This window comes from Solanum verrucosum, unplaced genomic scaffold (genome assembly GCF_900185275.1).
Source record: "Solanum verrucosum unplaced genomic scaffold, falcon-dt-bn FXZP01000103.1, whole genome shotgun sequence".
NCBI classification, from domain to species: domain Eukaryota; kingdom Viridiplantae; phylum Streptophyta; class Magnoliopsida; order Solanales; family Solanaceae; genus Solanum; species Solanum verrucosum.
Window position 1 is genome coordinate 91381 of NW_026020048.1, and position 21596 is coordinate 112976.

Genomic DNA, 21596 nt, shown 5'->3' on the forward strand with positions numbered 1-21596 from the left:
ACTCAATAATCACTTAGCTGAGGTCTATCAATAGCCGCCTGAAGATTCCCTGTACTCAACAAAGAACAAGCAAGTGCAGTATCAGTACACAACCACAGTGTACTGGTAGGATCACGTGGCTATCCCAATTAGTGAAACACATGCAAGTAACCACAACATTATAAAACAGGCATATACCAAACATGTACAATATTACTCATTTTTTCATAATCAATGTAGCATTCCACGTTCTCAATAATACACATTGGTTATCAATTAGAGCAACATACAGTCTTCCAATATCAATCATTAGATATGAACGTAATCATCACAAGTAGATACACAACACAATTCAATGTTCCTCTCACGGAACCCAATTCAATGGTCCTCTCATGGAACCCACACCCAAACTGTTAGCATACCGGAACGTGGTATCCGATCCAATGTTATATCAGAACGTGGCAACCGATCCCATGTTTATGCCGAAACGTGGCAACCGATCCATTCAACAAACCACAATCACAATCACAATGTATATTCTCACAATCATACAACAAGAAGTGATTCATGTCATACAATTATTCAATTATCCTCTTATCCTCATTTACAATTAGGGTGATCAATAATGCAACATTCGCATACATACATGCATTATAATGAGCAATTACAAACATATATCACACCAACATGAAATCACAACCAACACCTATCTCGAAACAGGCTTGAAACCTTAAGAAACGTGATCCTTCCCTTTCTGAATTCGTTCCGCACTACAAGAAAATATACTTATTGCTACGAAATATAAGCTATGAATTCAAAAATTGTAGCTATTACCTAGTAATAGCCATAAAATACAAATTTCGTGGCTATTTAAAAATTCATCAAACTTTTTTGCCACGAATATTAAGTTTACAAAGCTAAATCCTTGTATTTGCTATAATCGCTAACAATCATGACAATAATTATCTAAATAGCTACAATTTTATTGCTAAAATAAAATTCTGTAGCTAATTATAACTTTTTTGCTACCCAATAAAAATAATTGTAGCAATAGCAACTCTTTAGCCATAATAAGTTATTTGAAACAAAATATTGTGGCTAAATAAATAATTTTGCTTCAAGTTATAAAAAGATGTGGCAATAGTTAAATGATATTGCCATAGAGTTTTGCTATAGTAAAATTTCGTAACTAATTACTATTTTTTGCCACGAATTTTAATTTACCGCAGTAATAATAACATTTTAGCCATAATAACTTATTTGAAGAAATATTTGTAGCAAAACAAATAATTTAGCTTTAAGTTTTAAAATATTGTGGCAATAATTAAACGAAATAGACATAGATTTTCTTCTATAATAAAAATTCATAGCTGATAATTATTTTTTGCCACAAATTTGAATTTATCATAGTAATAATAACCTTTCAGCCACAATAACTTATTTGAAGAAAAAATTGTAGCTAAATGTTTTTTTTCAAGCTATAAAAGTCGTGGGATATTAAAAATATAATCATAGATTTTTTGCTATAATACAGTTTTATAGTTAATTATAAGTTTTTTTCACGATCATGTTGAAACTTATTGAAGTAATAGTAATCTTTTATACATAGGAAGTAATTTAAAATAAAATATAATAACTTAATAAATATTATGTTTCGAGTAGCAAAAAATTGTTACAATAATTAACTTAAAAGTTAAAATTATTTGTCATGAAAAAATGATACAACTATGTGAGTACAATTGTGGTGATACGTTTTATTTAATACAAGGTGAAACGTAAGCGTTTAGGTGCTTCATCTTATGTTGAGAATTCATTTTATACGACTCAGACCTCTTCTATCGAACATTATATTTATCGAGATAGCTTAATTAGAGATGTCAATCTTTCTATCAATTCAATTTTACAAGATCTTAATTTGGAAGTTTTAAGTATAATTTAAATAAATAGAACTTATAAAATAAAATAGAAGTTATGTCTAATTGATTTGATGTAATTGTACTTTTTTTATACAAAAAAAAATGTATAATCAATTTACAAATCATTAAATAATATCATATTTTATTCAAATATGCAATATGAATTATTCTTGAATATAGATAGATAAATCAATTGTTTGTTGAATATAGTTAATACACATAGGAAGCGATATTGATATTCATTTTTTTTAATTTTCTGTTATTGGCAATTTTTTATTTATTTCTTATTTTAATGTTAAGTTCCTAATCCATATAATTTTAGTATTTTCAGTTAAAACTACAATACAAAATTCACATCTCTATTTAAATTCAAATTGAAATAACCAGACAAGTTGTCTATTTTTTTCCTATAATATTTTGAATTCATATAATTTTGATATTTTAATTCAAACTAAAAATAGTAATTCAATATTAAGAGTGGTTATAAATTTAACTAAACACTATTCCCTTTGTTCCATATTAGTTGTCTATTTTTTCCTTGACACGATGCTAAGTAATTCAAAATAAAAAGAATAATTTTTACTACTTTACCCCATAATATTTTTTATCTGGAACTTCATAAACATGTTTACACTTTAAAAAAGAATTAATTGTAAGGGAAATTGAAAAAATTGTAATTGATTTTCATCTTTATTTCATAAATTGACAATTAATTTGAAATAACTATGAGTAGATGATCTCTTTACCATCTTATTGCGCGACACCTAACATCAAATATCACTAAAAAAATCATCAAACCTGACCACCTATTTCACCATCGAACTAAGGGGTCAAATGGGCGGGTTGGGTTGAAATTAGAGATATTAAAATAGGTTGAAATAGAAATTGGGTTGGGTCTTGGCCCCCCAAGTTTACTTTGGGCTCAAATGGGTAGGATTCAAATGGACTAAAAATGAGTTTGGTCTTGACCCGTCCAATTTGACCCAATTAATATCAATATATAATTTTACATAGTGATATTTAACTTTTATAATCACAATTAGAATTTCAGCTCAAGATTTTTTTTTAAAAAAAGTAACAAATGGATAGATAAATCTTAAAAGATGTTAAATAGATAATAATTCATACCTTTAATATAGGAACATATCTTAGTAAAGAGTTTTAAAACGGGTTGAAATTGGAGATTGAATTGGGCTCAATTGAGGATTCTCTTAAAGTAGGTTAGGCTTGAATGAGTTGAGATTGAACCAACTTCAAATTATCTTGAGCCCAACCCTTAAAATTCTGGACGGATTACCTATGTTTGGGTTCATTTTTGACACCCCAACATCGAACACTCAAAAAAATAATTATTAGCATTTATTTACAAAGAGCTTAGTCGAACAATTGACAAATTAATGCTCGATTAACCATAACTAATTCTGTGAAAAATCTAGAGATGGTGTTTTTAAGAGAAAAGAAAGATCTATAAAAATACATTATAAGATTGAATTTTGTGCAAAATTTAATAACTTCTTACAAAGAAGACAAGGTACGGAGGTGTTCTTATTTCATGTTCTCACAATCAACAAAAAAGACAAATAAATTGAATAATCAATGCATTTGAAAAATTTAATGGTGGAAGTTGGAGTAGTAAAAATTGATCAATTTTAGGTGTCTCGCTAAAATCTTTTTCAAGCACTGAACCTAATTAGTTGAACAACTTTGCATATCTTTGTTGTGAATTTTGACCTCAATATTCTTTTATGTTTTTTCTCTCAAAAAAATTACCATTAAAAAAATTGATTTGTGGTAAGACGAAAAAATAGAGGAGGAGAAATATAAGATGGCGTGAAGATGAAGGGGTAGGGAGTCAGTGGCGGATCCAGGATTTTTGCTGAGGGGGTTCAAAGTATAAAGAAGATAACACAAGTGTGCGGTGAGCTTAGTAGTCTCTCGGCATGCTCTTTGTATAAGAATCATAAATATTTCATTGGTTCATAAAAGTAAAATCTAAACTAATCAAAGATATCGAGGACAAAGATACATTGATAAGAATTTTAGCGGATCAACTGTATTACATAAATTAATTCCTAAAATGTGTGAAAATTAAATGATGAAAAAGGGAGCGAGACGGGGAAGAAAGATATTTACCTTATCATGCTAAATCTAACATACTTTATTTTACCATATTAAACATTTCTTTCTACTTTTATCATGCTCCATCGAGCATTCTTAAAATTTCTTGTGTTTTTATACTTTTATTTTGTAATGTTTTACTTCAGTTTTCACTTTTTAAAAAATTTAAATTTGTATCCATTCAATCACATATTACTATGAAAATCGTCAAGATTCTCTAAAAATGTGTAAGAATAGACTTACTAATATTATAATGCATATTCAAAAGATAAATAAATAACGTCGTCAATTTTTTTAGTTCATATAGTTCAATTTACTAGGTTAGTCATAATTTGTAAAAAAGACAAATAACGAATAAATCAAATAAGTTTAGTTTTCATCCCTCTAAAATAGAATTAAAAATATAAAATAATTTCATGAATTCTATAAATTAATATTTTTAAAAGGGTGTTAACAATATTTAAGTTTCTTCATTAAATTACATCTAATTTACCTTTTAAAAATAAATAAATAATATATATATATATTATTTCTATCTCAATTTCTAGTTAAATATAATTCATCATATTTAAAAGGTTTTTGTAATGACCCTAAAGGTCATTTTTGGAAATTTTCATAAAATGACCGTTTTACCCCTCCCGATAGTTTCCCCGAGTCCTAATTATTGTATTTTCGAAGTTGGTTTGAAGGAAAATTGATGAAAAGTTGAGTTTTTAAGAGTAAAAGTTTGGTTAAAAGTGCTATTTCGAGTCATTTGGAGTTTCGAGACTCGAATCGGATTTCTGTCGATTCCAATGGTTTTAGAATGTTGAAACGGGCCTATGAGAATTTACGAAGTCGAATTTGGAGTTAAAACGAAGATTTGAGGTTCTAAGTTGCAAAAATTGTGAAATTTTGATCAAGAGTTGACTTTGGTCAACAAACGAGGTTTCGGTGCTTGAAATGGAATTCCGAGGGCACCGTTGGATTCAAGGGGTGATTCTAAGTCTAAAATGAGTCTTGGTTGAATTTTTAGAGGCCCCGAGTGCGTTTCGAGTTTTTGAGCCTAAAGTTAGTTTCTTGACGCCTTATCGGATACCGGGTCAAGGAGACCTCGAATTCAAATTCCGACGATTTCATTGAGTCCGAAATGTCATTTTCAAGCTAGTACCATATTTGGTTTGTGTTCGGGAAGTGCCAAATGAGTTTTGGGTGAGCTTTTAAGCTTCTTGGATGCTTTGACACTATTTCAGCAAATTGTGGCAACTAAAGGGTTCATTATTAGTTTTAAAGGTCGAAAAATTAATCCGAAGGTTCTGAAATTTTGAGCATGAATTATAGGACTTATCTGCAAATTTTGGTGCATTTTCGCTAACCCGAGATTGGACTTTTATCGCAAATAAGAAATAATTGTTTACCGAGTAGAAATGATATTTGACTGGGCAACGAGCATGAAATTGAGCTCCGATTGAACGAACAGGTCCGTATCATTATTTAAGACATTTACAAAAAAGAATCGGGTCATTTCACTATCGTATGAGGAAATTACGGCCTTTTTAGTGAAAGATTAACTGCTGTTTTTCTGGTGCATAACAGCCATGTACTGTTATAAAAATCTCAGACTGAGTTCATTTGGTATTTTGAGCATATCGGGAGTTCTAGAGATCGGAATGGAGTGATTCTTACGGGTTTCTTCTTGAATTAATATGAGGGTTAGTATTCAATCTTCAATTCGACATTTTCTCATAATTTCTTTATCTGTTTTTTTTTCCTATCCGTAAATCTCTTGGGAAAAATTAGGGTTTTATCGATTTGGACTCCCTTTTTTATGAAAAAGGTATATTTACGATCCTTATATTATGGGTAAACTGATTTTAACATAAAATTATTGATTCATCGATTATTTTCATCATATTAACCGCGTATAATTTGGACTTTCCCGGTAAAGTTAAAGTTTGATTAATTGAGAATTTCAAGGTCGATCTTAACTCCGTTTTTGATGAAATTTCATATTTGAACTTATCTAAGCATGGGTAAGATGTTTTTCAAGAGATATTTCATTTTCGAGTCGGGATTTCGGATCCGAATATTTTAGGCTTCTTCAAGAACGTGGATTTTCCTTCAAATTGAGTTTGTGAATTGATTTCAACTCCGTTTTCAAATTGGTTTTCACCATTAGCTTCCAAATACTTTAAGGATCATTTTACATAAAAAAATTCCAGATTTGGGTATCGTTTTCCGGTATGAGACTTTTGGACCGTTTTGCCCTTTTTCCCTAAATTTCTTGATTTTGGTGTCATTGGACTCGAATTGTGATTGTGAATAATTGTTTGAATAGATTATCGTGATCCGGATTATACTCGGAAAGGAAAAGCTCAAGTCCAGTAACTTTTGGAGTTCGTTTTAAGGCAAGTGGCTTCCAAACTTTGTAAAACTCTTAGACTACGCATGACTACCTTCCTAATTGTGTTGGGGAGTAATGGGGATTGAGGATGAGTTTTATTTGTTGATTGAAATTGTTGTAAATGAAAGATGGGAAATAAAACGAGCTAAATGTGTTATATGTGACTTGAATTTGTTGAATAAGTCATGTGATAACTGAAATTAAGGGGATAGAAGAGCATGAGTAGGCTATGATTGATACAGACATTGATGTTGAGACAGATGATGTGTAATACTATGATGTGGTCGTGATATGGTTGTGATTGAGACATGTGATGTGTAATACTATGATGTGGTCGTGATATGGTTGTGATTGAGACAGGTGATGTGTAATACTATGATGTGGTCGTGATATGGTTGTGATTGAGACGGATGACGTATAATACTATGATGTGATCGTGATATGATTGTGATTGATGACATGTGCATATTCATTATTCATCCCATGTGTGAACTATCTGTTGCATGAGTTCTGAGACACTGATATGAGGATGGATGGATATGAGACACAGTTGAGACTAGCTCCGGCTAGCGATTTGGATGCCGATGGGATCTGGTTCCGGCGGTGATACATGGTCCATGTGTGGCCCCCATGGGTTCTGATTTGAGTATTCAGCGCGGACTGATTACGTTAACAGATGTGTATCGTAGGACAGACATGCATCACGACTACATGACATCATTATTGCATTTTGCATCGCATTTGCCTTATCTTTGTCTGTGATGTGTGGATTGTATCGGTTTACCCTTCTTATGTGGAATTTGATCTACTTGCTCTTATTTGTTAATCTGAGGTTGATGAGGATATACTGTTGGTTCTGGCTGTTGAATATGATCTGTTTAGTATAGGTTGGTTGGTTTGCTGCTAGATTGATGTTTCGGTGGTTCGGTTGGGATTGAAAGGAGTTGTTTGTAGCTGCTAGTTTTGCTTAGTTTAGAGTTACTTGCGAGTACCTGTGGTTTTCGGTACTCACCCTTGCTTCTACACAATTGTGTAGGTTGACAGATCTCTCTCAGATTCGGCTTAGTATTTTCTTTAGCAGATTGAGATTCGGGACATACTCGAGAGGTAGCGGTTCATTCCAGACGTGCCCTTGAGTTATCTTTACTTTCAGTTTTGTTCTATTCGAGAACTATACTCTGAGACTTGTATATTTTTATTCGAATTCTGTATTTAGAGGTTTGTACATGTGACAACAAATTCTGGGTAGTGTTGAGTCTTAATTAAAGTCTTCCGCTTATTTATTATCTTTTATTCTCGTATTTCTACTTCTCTATCGTTGTGGTTGGGTTAGGCTGACGTGTCTGGTGGGAAATGGACACGTGCCATCACATCCGGATTTGGGGTCTGACATTTTTTAGTTTCAAGTTAGTATATGAAAAGGAGTTACGTTGAAACAACATGAATAATAGATATAAAAATAATAAAAAATAAAAATAAAAAGAATGTGTCTAATAAATTTAAACAAAAACAAATTAAAAAGAAGAAATGGAATAAAAGGAAAAAATAATGAAAAAGAAGAAGAAGGTCTAAGCCCAAAAGTTACATTTTCCAAAGCATTAAAAAAAATAGGGGAAAAATGTTGCCCAACGGATATGAACCCGTGACCTAGGGGCACGCACATCTTGAACCACTTATCCATTGAGCCAAGCCTGTACTTTGTTTACAAGGGGTTCATTTTAATATATATACCCATAAAATCAGAATTTGACATTATATATATATAGTGTATTTTTTTGACGAGGGGGTTCTGGAGTCCACCTAGGTCCGCCCCTGGTGGGGGTGGGGGTGGGGTTTATTTTTACTCAAGCATGCTTTTTTTATTTTGTATTTTATTATATTTTCATATCAGCTTTGAGGATGATATTAAATTAGATTAACCTTTGAATAGTAATGATGTAATAGATCGTTATGACAATTTAAGCAAGTAACTGATTCTTTTAGGACAAGTTCAAACGGGAATTTATGTCTTTTTCTTATACTTATAATATTAATTGTTTTGTCAAACATGCATTTCATGGTGTTGTTAAAAAAATATGCACGTTTAATTTTTATGATTTATTAAATTAAAATATCATTAATTTGAAATATATATATTAAAGAAGTTTGTTTTTTTTCTAAACTATGTTAAAGTATTTGCCCATTTCATTTAAAAACTTAAAACTTTTTGAGAGAGATCACTATGAAAAAAATATTAGGAAATAACTTTTAAATTCATTGTTGATCTTTCAGTTCATATCTCGTAGCTGACAAGATTTTTTGATACTTTATCATTAAATAAGAACAACAATGATTTTTTCATTGTTTAATAACACAAATATTTGTACATAATTAATTCCTAATTTATTTGTAGTATGTAATTATAAGTGATAACATATTTTTATTTACTTAATTAACTTTTGAACATACAGTGTGTAGATATTCTTTATCTATTATACCGAATGAGACCTTAAATCTCAATATACCCATAACATGTAGCAAAATAACTAAAAATTGATTGACAAAGACATAATTAAAGGAGACAATAATTATTTTTTCGACCTTGCTATGGTAGATATATATACCTATCTCGTTTCTCATGATGTAGCAAAATAACTAAAAATTGATTGACAAAGACATAATTAAAGGAGACAATAATTATTTTTTCGACCTTGCTATAGTAGATATATATGCATGTCTCGTTTCTCATGATGAACATTATTTGAGTCATTGTCAGAGAGTTTCTTGGCATTAATTTTGGCTAATATCTTTCTTAATGAGAAAAATAATTTCGGTTCCAATCATGTTCCTCTATCAAAATATCTTGAGGAGTCGGTTTGGGATAATAATAAGTTTGCATACTAGGTTTTTGAGCATATTGAGTATTACCACTATTCTTCCTGGGATACCCGCGAAGTTTATTAATTTCTAAATCAACTTGATTTTTAAAATCAAAAGTGGTTTCCATATTATCTGCAAAATCGTCTGATAAATCAAGAGGTTTAGCTCCAAATTCAGAAAAAAATTTATCAAGAAGTTTTTCTAAATCGTAAAGTGGTTTAAATACAAAGTCCTGAATCTCAGGGGGTCTTTGCACATGAGTAGAAAGTTCAGAAAGTGATTTGGACGTAGATGCTTGCTCATAAGATTTTAATTCCTTTTTAATTTGAATTATTAGCGCAGTTAAGTAATCTAATTTTTTATCAAGAGAACTAATATGCTCTCCTATGACTTTAACATAAAGCCCCAAATAATTATTTTGAGAGATGAGGTTATTAATCTCATTGATACTTATCGTAGCCACATCATTTTCAATAAACTTTTGAAAAGCAAGAAAGTAATACCTGTATTATTAGGTAGTATAAATGGTGCCTGAGGAGGATAAATAGCTTTAATAATATTACATGATTCATCTTTATAGGATCGTTCAAGAACATTGATGAATAAAGGCAAATAAGTGATTACAAACCATGATACGAAAAACATAATATGATTATGTAAAGCACAAGTCTCATGAAATTCTTGAGAAATATTATGCAAATCCTCTGCACTATATGTGTTAAAAAATCAAGTTTTAAATTGGCTCCATTTATCACTTGCAAATTCATTTTGAATATATTTTCTTGCCAGTGAACCTGGACTAAAATCAATTTGATGTCCACTCATCATTAATTATCATTAAGATTAAAATTCATTTCGGATGCAGAAGGAATATCCTTATCAGAAATATCAGATGATTTATCGTTTGTTCGAACAATATTTAATCGAGGATCAATTTTAATTTTATTTTTATCCGCAGATATAACAGAGGATAGTGTATGCAAAGAAGCAGCACGATTTCGAGCTGGACCATAAACAGGATCAATCGGCGAGATGTGTTGGATGGCAAGTAATCTTCTATCAGAAGAAAATGAATGTTTATTATATGGAACACTCTTGTCATCAAACTGAATGCAAATCTTACCATCAGCATTTTGAGTAATATGAGAATATTCAGTATTAGTGACAGCATCAGCCATCTGTTCTGGCGGTATAACAAAGTCTAAAGTCCAAGTAGTAGGAAAATTAATCTCTTCCCATTTTATAGGTCTTCTAGTAGTGACCTTAGATTTAGCAAAATTAGATTCAACTAAAATGGTTTGATCAAATGTATCATATAATTTACATCTTGGGTTTAACTTAGCAAGCAATTTATAATAGATTCTATAAGATAAACAAATTAATTCAGAACCAGGCGCATAATTATAACCATTCGGTTTAACATTTAAAGAAAAAGCATACAGAATATTAGAATCAGTCAAAGATAACTGCAAATTAGGTTGAGTATTAAAATATACTGGGCCATAAGCTACCGTGGATTCTATCGAACCCATCAAAGATTGTCAAAAATTTAAATTTCTAGCATCACGAAGAGCAGCTAAGAAAGTTTCAGGTAACCCTTTAAGAGTTAAGAGTTTTAAAAGCAATTTGTACCATGTCAATATGCAAGAATTTATATTGCGATTTATATAAATCAATATCGCGCTTATTCAACAAACAAATAGTTTGTTCAGACAAATTTAACGCTAAAGATTTCTCAGTAGTTTTTATCAACTGTTTATTAGAGATCTTATCAAACCAACCATAATCATAAATGGTTTTTATATCAACTTTCAGAATAGTCCATTTGTTTAACAAATCAAGGTTTTGAGGTATATCTACCTCTTCTAATTTGGTACTTTTAGTACTAGTATCTCCTAAATCCATGATTAAGAGAATATATCTATGCCGAACTTCACATCAATTTTATATTACCATGAAAGTTCCTAGGCTCTAATACCAACGTTACAGGATCTCTGACCTGGCGGATATATACCATATAGGAATCACAATATCAAAAAATTTAATTCAATGTGATTAATTCGATATCTATTATATCATACACATCTACTTATCTTAATTATTGATAATCAAATTTATTTTTGTTCACTTTTACTTCTCTGCTATTTCAAAAATAGTTCTTTACCACTTTTAACATATAAAGAAAATACAAATTTTTTTCCTCATATTTTATCCTTAACGTTAATTCCTTATTCTTCAAGTTATTTTTCAAAGCATAATAGAAAACATCAATTAATATAAATAGTATAGTAAAATTGTCACGTCAATCATTATTTTGTGTCAAGTCATATATGACAAACACAAACAAATTTTAAAAAGTATAATATTTAATGTACTATAAATTTTATACCTAACAATTATTACTCATTATATTAGTTTTAATACATCACTTTCAAACCAGCAATCAAAGACCCCAAGTTAATGGCTCAAAGGCCGTATGAGGGAAGGTAGGAAATAAAGCTACAACGAATTTTCGTATTTATTGAGTTCTTGTCTTAGTCAGAAAGTTGTTATTTCGAATTTTTTAGAAAATAATTTAGTAGTAGTACCTAACTCATATAGATTTTTTTTCTCCATAGAAACTAGACACTTGTATTATTGCATCAAAAAATTATATAGTTTAAACTTTAAATATATCCACAATATCATGTACAATTTAATATAGGAAAAAATTCTTTCTAGAAATTCTCTTCAGTGAAGAAATAAAAAAGTACAAACTATGAAAGTGGCCATTCGATTTTTTGTTTTATTAAAAAATTGATCTAATTTTCAAAATTATCGAAATTGAACAAATACGTTCTTCTTCTTCCTTCCAGTTTTGTCATCAATGACTTATTTTCCTTTTTCTTCCTTCTTCATTATCATCTTCTTGTCTTCTCCTTTTTTCTTTTTCTTTTTTAATTCGACATATAAAAAACAATGAATCGTTTAGAGTGAACTATATATGATGATCAAAAGATTCAAAATATTGAGAGGATTTCATATATAATTTTGTTGGACTGTTTAGAGTGATTTTGAGTTGATCGGTATTGAATAGTCAGTATATACTTTATGAATAGTCAATGTATATTTCATGTATAGTTAAGTTATATTCAATTTTTTGAATATATCATAATATACCGTCAGTGCATAGCTCATGTATAGGCTAGCTATATTGTATAGTTAGTGTATATTTTTTTTTATGACTTTTGACAAGATATGGTATATAGTTCGCGTATACTTTTTATGACTTTTGCTATTTTTTATGTAAATAAAATATGACTATATTTATTATAAAACTAATTACTTTATTATATATATTTGAAACTAGTCCAATAATTCTTTTGGTTAAATTATAAGCTATTTTATTCAAACATTATATATATATATATATATATATATATATATATATATATATATATATATATATATATATAAATCAATATAATCAAACATGCTTGAAAGCATCTAAATATTTTCACACAAATGCTATTTCCCATTAAGAGTTTTTCTTAATAATTACTTATTTGAAAGTAACTTTGCAACAACCAATTTTTTCCAACGTATTTTCATATTTATTAAGCCCTTATCTCATCCAAAAAGTTATGTTTCGATTCGTTAGATGCTCATGCTATGGTAGTACCTAACTCGCAGAAGACTATATTTTCATTTCTTCATAAAAGCTAGACACTTTGTATAACTACATCAAAAAGTTACATATTTTAAATATATTATATTCAATAACATCATGTAACATTTAACCCGAGAAAAACCTCTTCGAGGAGTCAGCAAAAAATAAAGCATACAAATATCTTCACACGTTACTTCTATCTCCAATCAAACTTTTCTTGGTAATTTTGAAGCAATTAATTTTTTCCAACTTGTTTTCGTATCTATTGAACTCTTATCTTATCCAAAAAGATAATGTTTGATATTTTAGAAAGTAATTTGTGAGCCTTACTGGATGTTCTATTCAATGCTAGTACGCTTAACTCACAAACATCTGATTTTTTTCTACTTTTCAATTTAATTTGCTTATCTGATTTTGATTTAAACGAAATTTTATAATATGAAATATTTTACTTTAAAGAGGCCGTTAGAAATAAGGAGAATTAAAAGATTAACAAGGAGGGCATTTTTTACTCGAAAGATTATCGTCAAAGACATTCTTTGTAAAATAAAAAAAAATATTATATCAAATCTCATAATTTAAAAATATTTTAAAATCTTCTTCGTAAATATATTACACTCTACCACTTTAATTTACAGCAAATAGCCTAAGGAGTATAAGAGAGATCAACAAGTACCAATTTAACTTTCTATGTGCATAATATTCTCATTGGTAAATTGTATTTTAGTAGTCTTTAATAATAATTTTAAAATACTTGTAAGTTCTAATGGTGTCGTCGTCATTGATATTTTTAGCATTTATAAAATATTAGAGTGCAAATCATTATTAAAAAAATAAAGATAAAAATGTAACACAAAAAACACATTATATGTTAAATTACTCCAATTTTTACGATGTAGACAAGAGCGAGTGGGTTGTTACAATAATTTAGGTCAAGCTTTCACATTTAGTGAGACAACGGAGCAATCTTTGTCACCAAATTAAATACAATATCTAAATAAACATTGATTGAAAACATTGTTAATTAATCATTAACATATACATAGAAAAAACCATTTTTTTCTCGACTTACAGTAACATAATATATACTCTACAAATTTCATTTTTAACAGGTGTGCATTTAATCAAGTCATATCAAGTAGATTAACTAGCGCAATAGGTAGATTTTATGAAATGGACAATTCCCTCTTTATTTGTTTTAAAAATCATCGAAACAAATAAGAATGGAATTAATTTTATTAGATGCCATTTTTAAATTCGGATAGTATGGATTATGTTGGTATGAATTATGATGTTGATGTAGTAGGTAATTTAGGCGTTGGCCATGCCTTAGGTCACTGATCTTAGTATGGATGCATAATTATATCTATAAACATAAATTTTCCTTTTCAACCAAAAAAAACGTCATAACAAGTATGTTAGTAGGCCCGGTTTGTAGAGTAAATTTCTTAGATAATCATATCACCTATGGTTGGTGATAAAATTTGGAGCATAAATTTATTTTTTATTTATTTGAAATTAATACTTATTTATATAATATGAACAACATTCCATTTCATTATTTTATATTACAAAGATAGATTCATAATTTAATTTTGCAAAAGAAAACTCATATTTGACGTGCAGAGATTGTTTATACAATGTGAGGATCATATTAAAGAATAGTTAGTTATTGATATTGTTGATTTATTGGATCAAATGAATCTTTGTAAAATTATGTCTATTTAAAAATTGTAATATCATGTAATCGCAAATATATTTATTTTTTAAAGAAAACACGAAGATATACAATTTATTAATTATCTGACACCTTAGAATATTTATTACCTTGTTAATAAACTATATATGGTTTGCTTGGTGAGATTATAATAGTTTTGATAAATTTTGGGGGTTTTCATATTTATGGATTTTTTTTAAAGAATTCTAATTGCATGTCAAATAAAATTGAAGTTTTTGCAAGAAATTTCCCTATTTTTGGTAGTTTTAAATATTTTTTCGATTCGATTTCCCAATAGATATTAATCCCAAAATTCAGCACCAACATATACAAGGAGGTGGATAGTCTTAATTATCTCTGCCTCCAAAATCATAGCTGCAAAATAGAACTATACCTAATTTATGTTCCAACAAATAGCATCTAGTAGCCTTTAATTGTCATCCTTAAATATAAATAATAGTTTTAATTTTTGCCTATGTTGGTCATTTAATAAAAAAAATTACAGCCAAAATACTCTTATATATGACCTAATTTCACAAGACAAAAAGCTTTTGCTTTACCCTACACAAATTGTGTAGTATCTTATTTACAAGACACTGTAAACCGACAAAAACTTTGTAAGAATAAACTATTACTCGATCGATTTTAAGACAACTTTATAGGTTCCGAAATTGAATGAATACTTCTATCAAAATTAAATTTTACATGAACTAAGTTATGTCTTATAATATGACATAAGTTACAAATTATGAACTTCTTAGGATATAAACATAATGTTCTAAAATTAGACTTATGCCTTTGTCGTCATAAGATCTAAGTTTCTCCTTTTTAAAATCTTTTTACCAACCCTTTTTTTTGTTGTTTAGCTTATGATATATAGTTAACCAACAATCTTTCGCTTCTTTTTTTACAGAATAAATCTGAGAAAATGGTCAAATGTCCCCCTAATCTATTAGTCAATTCTCAACTACACATCAATACTTGGGTCACTATGAGGAGTAGGGTTTTTTTTTTTTTGTAAAGAAGAAGAGAGTTGATGCTCAATTGAAGAGTAGACATGGTGGTTATGTTTTGGAATTGAGAATTTAACCAAATTAAAAGGAAAAAGTTAAAAAAGTGGGTCCATTAAATCTAAAATAAATATAAATAGGAAATTTTTTTTGAAGAAAATGGGCCCGCCTAGCGTGTGTGTACAAACATTTGGGTATATCTGGGTAATAACAAAAGATGAGCGTTTAAGGGTTACAAAATATCAAAAATAAAAGGTTCAGGGGGGTAATAGGACCCCCATGAAGGGGGTAATGGAAGAGAGTAACCATAATATATATATATATATATATGGTTCTCTTTCTCAAGCTCAAAGAAACTCCCTTATTAAACCATTACATGAAAAGAAATAAATTAAAACAACACGTAAAATTAAACCATAAATCTCTCAAAGCTCATACTCCTCACAATCCATGAGATTCCATTTTCCATCTTCTTGTTTAACCATCCCATTGTGCTTCTCCACCCACCAAGCTCCAGGTACCAAATATTCATCTTTTAAGATGTCCCATATCCTGTTCACAAGTGCAAGATCGCGATTCACCTCTAGTTTAAAACCATCTAAAGGTCCAATTCCTTGAGTACCATCAATTCCATGCAAGTAACCTTCCAAATTATGCCTAGTGTGTGGGTCCCCAGGATTCAATTTCAAATAAGGGGATTTTGTGGTGTCAATTACTATTTTCTGTCCAACGTCGAAATACCCAATGGATGGGTATTTTGGTACAATATCTAATAAGTTATGAATTCTTATGATGTGAAGATGTTTCAATTTGTTAAATGCGTTAACAAAATTGAGACCTCCAACTTTAGGACTTGCGAATACAAAAGCTATCACTGGAAATTCCTTGACACTGCTTGTTTTGTTGATTCCGTTGTAAGCTATATCGACTGTATTTAGAGTTGCAAGTGATAATCACCCTGACCCCTAATTTCCTTGAGAATAGTATCCTGGATATGCATGGTAAATGATTTTCTTTTTTAGTTTTTTTTATGTCGTTGGATGGAAACAAAATTTATTTAATGTACGAATTACTTAAACAACTCAAAAATATACGGTGACAATAGCTGTAAAAAAACATATTTATTACATTAGGAAAAGAGAAGGCATACTATAAATATGAAAGGTGTAGAAGATTATTAATGTCAAGAAACTATAGCTAACAATGACCAGAATACTGTGCATAATGAGAAACAAGATATTTAATTTTAAAATTTGATCATAAGTTAATGTTTTACGAAAATAAAATCATGATTTTATAATTTTGAATTTGTAGTATATTTTTGTTTTAATCTATTTGCTTTAGTAATATTAACTTATATTTTAACACTATATACCATTTATTCTTTAATTAAAATTGATAGATTATCTCTTTCTCAAATATTAAAAGAATTTTAAGGTGTATATTTATTTATTTATTTATTTATTTTTAAATTCAAAATGGCTTATACTAATTATAGCGAAAAGGCAAAATATTCAACTCTGAACTTGTTTTAAAAAGTTGATTTCACACTCAAATTAATTTAGCAACCTATTATACCACCCTAAATGTACTAAGTTAGTCCCATAATCTAATGTGATTTACACGCATCTGTCAAATCTTTGCAAGCTTATCCGTGTAATTTTTTTATTTTATTTTTTCTCAATCATTTTTGTTTTTATTGATACAAATATTAGTAAAGTCAGACAATAACTTTCTTCAATTTATTTTTTTCCCACCGCCATCCAAATATTCAATACCATCACAATCTTATTGCGCGACATCTATCATCAAATATCACACGCTATTAAGGTCACCAAAAATCACCAAACATAACTACCTATTTCACCATCTGACACTCAAAGAACAATTATCAACATTTATTTACAAAGATCTTAGTCGAACAATTGACAATTTAGTACTCAATTTACTATCACTAATTTTGTGGAAAATTTAGAAATGATATTCTTAAGAGAGAAAGAAAGATCTATGAAATTTTTTACATTAAAAGATTGGATTTTGTGCAAAATTCAAAAACTTTTTACAAAGAAAAGGAAAGGTATGGAAATGTTCTAACTTCATGTGTTCACAATCAATAAAAAAGATAAATAAATTGATGAATTTGATGATGGGAGTGGAAATAGTAAGAATTGATCAATTTTAGATGTCTCGTAGAAATCTTTTTCAACCAGCAAACCTAATTAATTGAACAACTTCGAAGATTTTTGTAGTGAATTTTGACCCTCGATATTGTTTTATGTTTCTCTCAAAAAGTTACCATGAAAAAAAAATTGTTTGTTTCATAAACACCATAGTAAAATGAGTGCTTGTGATAAAGAAAAAAAGAGGAAGAAATATAAGATGGCGTGAAGATGAAGGGGTGTATGTGGGGTTACTTTTACTTAAACACGCCTTTTTTATTTTGTATTTTATTTTATTTACACGTCAGCTTTGAGGGTGATATAAAATTCATTTTTGAATCGCCATGATAATCTAAACAAGTAACTCACTTCTCAAGACAAGTTCAAGGAAAAATTTATGTCTCTTTATTTTACTTATAATATTTACCGTTTTGTCAAACATGCATTTCATGATGTTGTTAAAAAATATGCACATTTTAGTTTTATATTTGAAATTTATATATTAATTACTTTTTATAATATTAGTTAAAAATACATGTTCATTAATTAATATATTTTCAATATATAGTAACAATCTTAGATACCTAATCTAATACTTTATTATGAAGGCACATATTCTGTCAAAATTAATTTAAATTTTTTAATAATCAACTCTTATTTTAAAATTTTGATTTAAATTGTCAAATATGCATTCCACTATATGTTCTTAAAAAATATGCACTTTCAATTTTTATGATTAATCAAATTAGAATATTATTCATTTGAAATCTACATATGAATTATTTTGTATACTAGTAGTAGTTAAGATTATAGGTTTATTGATTCATATATTTCCAGGAGACAATATCTATCTTATGTATGTAATTTAATCTCCATTTATGAAGGCACGTGTTTATTAAATATCAATATTTATTTTTTAATAATCAACTCTTATTTTAAATTTTGATCTAGCTAATTATACAATTATATTTATGTAATCAAATAGTACGCATATAGTTATACTGTGACAAATAAACAGGTCATCAAAATTATTATACTATATAACTATTTAATTGTGTAACTATTGCCTTAATAGTCATATCAATTTTATTTATCAAATGACTTTTCAAATCAAATTTATGTTGTAGCCCAACAAGCACACTATCCATCCTTCATAGTGAAACTTTGCCCTTATTAAAAATCATAACATTTCATCTTATTTAAAAGTTTAAATTATTAAATGAATTTTACTTTTAATTATTAAATTATATATTTAATATGTTTTTCATATTCAGACGTTGAATTTAAATTTTTCATGGATCAAGATATTAATTGATGATGAAACTCAAATCTAAGAAGTTCACTTTTTTTTTATACTATGATAAAATATTTGACTATTTCATTTTAAAGCAGGGATTATTAAATAGAGAATATTACTATAAAATAAATCAGGCAGCGTGTAACGACCCGCTAGGTCGTTTTGAGAACTAGGACTATTCTGACTCTTTTCAGAAAATTTAAAGGAGTATTTTAAACTATTCGGTAACTATGAGTATCTAGTTGATGAATTTTTTGTTAAGTGAGTATTATAGTTATATAGTTAGTGGGTCACATCCATAATTAATAGTAACCACTTGGCCCATATAATTAATTTATGTTAAGGGAATTTAGTATTATTTTTATCAAAAAAATAAGAACAAAAGAGAAGAAACTGACAAAGCAGTCACGAACGGAAACAAAAGAAAACCTACGATCTTGGTTGATGATAGCTTCAGGTGCGAATCTTATTTTCATGGCTAAGAGAATGAGGTTGTAGTTTGATTAACTGTATTTCATTCTTGAAATTTTGTAGTCATTATATTCATAGTACTTGGAGTTATTTTAGTTGGTTGGTAGATTAGGTTAGCACTAAGTATATGTATTTAACGCCTAGTATAGTTTCTGTAAGGTTATTAGGGGATAAAAATTAAGTTTTTGATGGGTGGGTGATTTTAATAAGGAAGTAATTATTATAGGATATATGATAAGTTACAATTAAGTAAAGAGAAAAGAATTGAATTTCTTGATTTGGCTAGAAATTATCGGTGGGAATTCTTTTGATTTTAAAGGAGAATCTTTAGCATTGAATATTGGCAAATCATTAGACAATTATCGTGGTTGATTATTGAGTGGTATAATGCATTTGGGATTAGAACTTTGTAACTAGGTTAGTTACTTCCAGTAAATGAATTTTGGGGTCAAATTGAGGCGTGATGATGATCCAGTGACATTAGGCGTTATTATTTAATATTTTTGAGTGTTAATACCCAGTACGGCTAGAGGAAATTGAGGTGAGGCTATTTTCGATCACCGTTACTTTTAGTCTCTTTTTGTTACTCTTATTATTATTACATTTGGATGGTTATTGTTTCGGTACAAAAATAGTGAATATTCGAATTATATAATGAGATGTTTGTGGATTCGTTTGCTGATGCATAAGGTATATTTGATAGATTGAGAACGTTGTGAAGCTCTACAAAAGGAAAAGGTGAAATATTAAGGATTCGTGAAACGAGTTCGACCTTTGAGGTATGTTAAGACTTTTAGACTTCATTGAAGGACATTTTCCTAATTAAAGACTTAAAATCGGAATAGACAATAGGTAAGGACGAAAGATGGGGGTCTCGTACCAATGGTGTGACAGGCATTGGTACGAGTACCGGTGTTATAAAGGGAAAGTTTATTACTATAGAATGTGGATTTTAATCTGAGGATGCCAAAGCATATGAGCATTAGCTGATATATTATTGACTGATTATTTTATGTGATTGTGCTCTTATTTGAAACCGTATACTTGTGATGGTTGAGGTGGTTATGTATTATGCTGATATTTGATTGATTGAGATGCATCATCATCCCCTTTATTTGAGATTATATTGTGCACATGCATTGACATGAGATTGAGTATAAGTTGGGCACGTGGAGATCGTCCGTGCTGGGGATGGTGAGATGTTAAGATTATATTTTGGGCACGTGGAGATCGTCCGTGCGGAAATTGTTTGATTTTATGATAGTGCGTTGAGATTGTCCGCACAGACACGTGGAGATCGTCCGTGTCGGTATATGGACCTCGCGAGTCCCCCATGGGTCATGAACTCTCGATGTATTTTCGAGGAGTATCATGTATATACAGTTGAGAGAGTACTTGGCATTCTGAGGCATATCATTTCATGGTGTAACATTGCACTGTATCTCATTACATCATTCATATTGTTGATTACGTGTTTTATTGATAGTTGTACATTATGTGAAGTTTGTTTATCCTTATTTTGATGAAACTTGACTGGTAAGCGTACTATAGACTTGTATAAGTAAAAGACCTATTTTTATTAATTAAACTCCTGTCACTACTTCTTCGTTGTCGGTCTATGAGATATACTGGGTACACGTGGTTTCGTACTCATACTACACTTGTTGCACTCTTTTGTGGTGCAGATTCGATTCCGAGTACGAGCACATCTCGTGGAGCTTTTTGAGTCCGAGCTTGGAGTATCTTGGAGTTGTGGTGAGCTGCTTGACTGTTCCGTGGCCCACACCTCCTTCTACCTTTTATTTATTCTGTTATTTTAGTATTCAAACAGAATATCCCTTATGTTTGGATTTGTCATTTAGTTTCAGACTTGCATCATATTTAGAGGCTCTTGTACTTATGACACTAAACTTGGGGTGGTATTTTAGTTTTTCCGCATTTCATAATTGTAAGGAACTCAATGATTTGGAGATTTTTACTTAGTGTTACCTTTTACCTCTTAGTTAGTTAATAAAAATTGGTAAATAAGTTGGGTTGG

The 21596-nt window shown here is 29.4% G+C and overlaps 2 protein-coding genes across 2 annotated transcripts in view; both read right to left on the reverse strand.

Annotated features, from left to right (window-relative positions):
- LOC125822708 (phospholipase A1-IIgamma-like) overlaps nt 1-21596 on the reverse strand; it is a 66334-nt gene that overhangs the window by 18026 nt on the left and 26712 nt on the right. The gene's annotated exons all lie outside the window — the stretch shown is intronic.
- LOC125822880 (phospholipase A1-II 1-like) lies at nt 16057-16584 on the reverse strand (the record flags this gene model as incomplete). Its single annotated transcript, XM_049502347.1, has 1 exon — nt 16057-16584. A coding segment is annotated over one exon (528 nt), but the record flags the coding sequence as incomplete, so codon positions are not given.